This window comes from Gossypium arboreum, chromosome 11 (assembly GCF_025698485.1).
Source record: "Gossypium arboreum isolate Shixiya-1 chromosome 11, ASM2569848v2, whole genome shotgun sequence".
NCBI classification, from domain to species: domain Eukaryota; kingdom Viridiplantae; phylum Streptophyta; class Magnoliopsida; order Malvales; family Malvaceae; genus Gossypium; species Gossypium arboreum.
The window spans coordinates 135,028,073-135,031,221 of record NC_069080.1 but is presented as its reverse complement, the minus strand read 5'-3'; the positions used below and the strand labels follow the sequence as shown (position 1 = coordinate 135,031,221).

The window sequence follows — 3,149 nt, the reverse complement described above, 5'->3', positions numbered from 1 at the left end:
ATCAAAAACGTACGGGATATAATCACCTTAGTTCTTTAGGTATCCGATTCTTGGTATTTGTTTCCCGATTTAGTGTTTTTTTCTTCGATTGGCTGCTTTGTGTTTTTTGAGTCACTGATTTTTTTGTTTTAAAATCAAAATGCTTCGTTTTTCATTTCTCTTTTTATGCCGAATGTACAAAGGTTTTAGATTTGATTTTAAATAGCCATTTACATGCCATTTGCTTTCTGTCCACTCTCGTTTAATGCTTGCAGGTGAAGAGGTGGTGGAGCAGAGGCCACTTGCAGGAGATGTGACTAGGGGCGGTGGGATAGGTGATTTAGGGTTTCAAATTTTGAAACCCTAAATTTTTGGGCTAGTTGGGTCAGATTGGGATTAGTTTTGGGTAGGTTTTGGTTGTTTGGGCTTCTGTTAGGTTTAGTGGGTTGTGGGTTTTGGGCTAGGTAGGTTTTAAGGATTTTGGGCCCAAAATTGGGCTTGTACAATTACCTTTACGTGTTCTTGAATTGCTTAAAAGCTCAAGCAAAAATGGCGAAAAGTTCATGATGGCGATCAAAAGGTTCATCGACGACACTGTTATCACCCCAGCTTACATGAAAGAGCCACAATCACATCAACAGGACAGGTAATTCAAGGAATTTAAAAATAGAATCGGAGTTTATAAATGTTATTAAATGGGTCATTGAATCAATTACACTCTCATTTCTGGTTTATTAGTTCATTTCGGTTGAATTATATAAAATTTTGAAAATTTTGAAAATATTAAAAATATAAAAAATTAATTTATCACTCGATTTAATTGATTTAATCTCTTATTCTAGACTAATATCTTACTCGATTTTCTGTTCAACCAAGTTGACCGACAAGTATGGTTTGATTCTTAATTTTTTTTTTCATGTGTGATTTCATCATTTTTGAAAAGGGTTGAACAATTTTTTTTTTCATTTTGAAGAGTTCAAAGTGTAATTTTATTATATATAATTTTATAATTTTATAATTTTAAAGAGAATAAAATGTAATTTTTCATTTTTCAAATCCACCCCTTCCTGTCCCTTTGCATTGTTGCTATTGAGTGTACATTTTTTTAGAAAATAATTATGTTTCCGATCCAACTTTTTAAAATGGAAAATTGATAGTCTAACATCTTTAAAAAATGGTAAAATTTTTGCATTAATACAATAATAAAAATTGTATTTTAGTCAATGTTGCTTAAATGGGATTGGAATGGAAATTAATTGAGGTATTAGTCCGAATAAAATTATTAGACTATTTGATTTGAGAACTTAAATGAACAGGTTGAACCGAGAAAAAAACTAATTGAATCAAGTGATTGAACTGATATTTTTAATGATTTATTTAATCAAACTGGATAAATAGATCGGACCATTTGAACTTATTCTGTTGGAATATTGATTTTGAAAACCTTAACTTTAGTTATGATAAAAATTTACAATTCCAAATCACACAAAAAGTATATATAGCTTCGCTTCCGACTAACACAGATTTTGGTCTAGTGAATGGTGGCAGCAGCAAAAAGGAGAGCGAATTCACCTATTGAATCTACTACGAGTAAGACTCCTTTTCGAAAAAGATAAAAAAGAAAAACCATGGCGGCATTTTAGGTTTTGCACTCGATTTTTCATGTGCACGTTAAATCGCAGCAGCCAAACAAGAACAAAACGGCACCATTCACACACCTTTCGTAACGTAAAAGAGCTTAAAAAGGCCGGGATATGGTTAAAAGCAAGCAAAATAAGTTGTTTATCCGACATCAGTTTCAACCATATCTTCTTCGTCGGCAAATTACGGTTACCGCCGATCACCTTCGATGATTCAACCATGAACTTAATAGCTTACGAAATGTGTCCGGATTTTTACAACAATTTCACCGTCACTTCATATATGGGTTTCCTTGATTCATTGATCGATGAAGCCGAAGATGTTAAGGAACTGAGAGACGCTGGCATACTATACAATAGATTGGGGAGTGATGAAGAAGTGGCTAAGGTTATCAAGAAGATGAACACTGATGTGGTTCGTACTCCGACGACTTACAGTGAGGTTAAACAGCAAATACATAATCATCGTAAGAATATGTGGATCCAATATCCAGCTCAAGCTTATCATACTTGTTTTAGGACTCGCTGGACGTTTTTCGCATTTGTGGGTGCCATTGCTGCACTTTTTGTGTCTTCTTTGCAGACTCATTATACCATACATCAACCAAAGTAAGTGTTGTTTACTAGTCTTTTTGTAAACTCTTGTTTTTTTATGAGAATTTTGTAATTTCTGGATTTTCGATTCAATCTATTTAACTTAATTTTTAGTGTTTAATCAAAAAAAAATTTTAACTTAAAAACTAATTATTACCTTTCTTAGATTTCGCTGGCTGCTGTTGTTGTTGTGTGCTTGAAAATTTGAAGTGATTGTTGCTAAAGTGAGTGTGGCACTAGCAAATCTTAAGGTCCTTTTCCTTATATAGACTCCAAAAAGTAATTTGCTTAGCATCATTGTATTTACATCTAAGAAAATATTTAAAATGTGAATAATTCTTCAATAACTGTTGCTACCTGTCTTGTAGGGATAAGCTTTTCTTAATTACCCTTGCAAAAATAAATTACTTTAGTAATTTTTTAATTTTTATTTTATTTTTTCTCGTCATCTAACTATGAAAAGTCACAAAATAATTATTTAATTATTCAATTTTGTATTTTTATCACTCAACTATCTTGAATTTTTAGGTACTTTTATTTTTATATTACCAGCTAGTGACCAAAAAAGACATAATTGAATAGTTGGATAACTATTTTATAACTATTTGAAAAGTGGAGGGTTTGAGTAAAAGTATAGACCCAAAAAATGGGCTTGAGCAAAAAAAATAAGTCCCATTTATGAGCCTCGAGTAATTCTTTTTTGGCCTGAGCCTAGACTAGCTCGAATTTGGAAAAAAAAAACTATTTTTTTCTTTTTTTAAAAAAACTATTTTGCTTCTATTTTCTTGTTATTTTCTCACTATTTTATTATTATTTCACTATTATGTTGCTACTATTTTGTTGTTATGATTTGGATATTAACTATTGTTTTATTGTTAATTTTGTTACTATTTTAGAGGCATTTGCTTGTTAAGTTACACCTATCTTAGTGTTATT

At 31.3% G+C, this 3,149-nt stretch overlaps 1 protein-coding gene across 1 annotated transcript; it reads left to right on the top strand.

Annotated features, from left to right (window-relative positions):
• Positions 1-545: 545 nt before the first annotated feature.
• Positions 546-2,272, top strand: LOC108471389 (uncharacterized). Its single transcript, XM_017773017.2, has 2 exons — positions 546-625; positions 1,662-2,272. The coding sequence occupies exons 1-2, from the start codon at positions 546-548 to the stop codon at positions 2,230-2,232; spliced, it is 651 nt and encodes a 216-aa protein (XP_017628506.2). The 3' UTR covers positions 2,233-2,272.
• The last annotated feature ends 877 nt before the right edge of the window (positions 2,273-3,149 follow it).

Excerpts from the sequence above, each read along its gene's own strand:
- LOC108471389 (XM_017773017.2), top strand. The coding sequence starts at position 546 with ATGGCGATCAAAAGGTTCATCGACGACACTGTTATCACCCCAGCTTAC. Across the intron at positions 626-1,661 it reads CAATCACATCAACAGGACAG|CAGCCAAACAAGAACAAAAC; the intron begins GTAATTCAAGGA and ends GTTAAATCGCAG.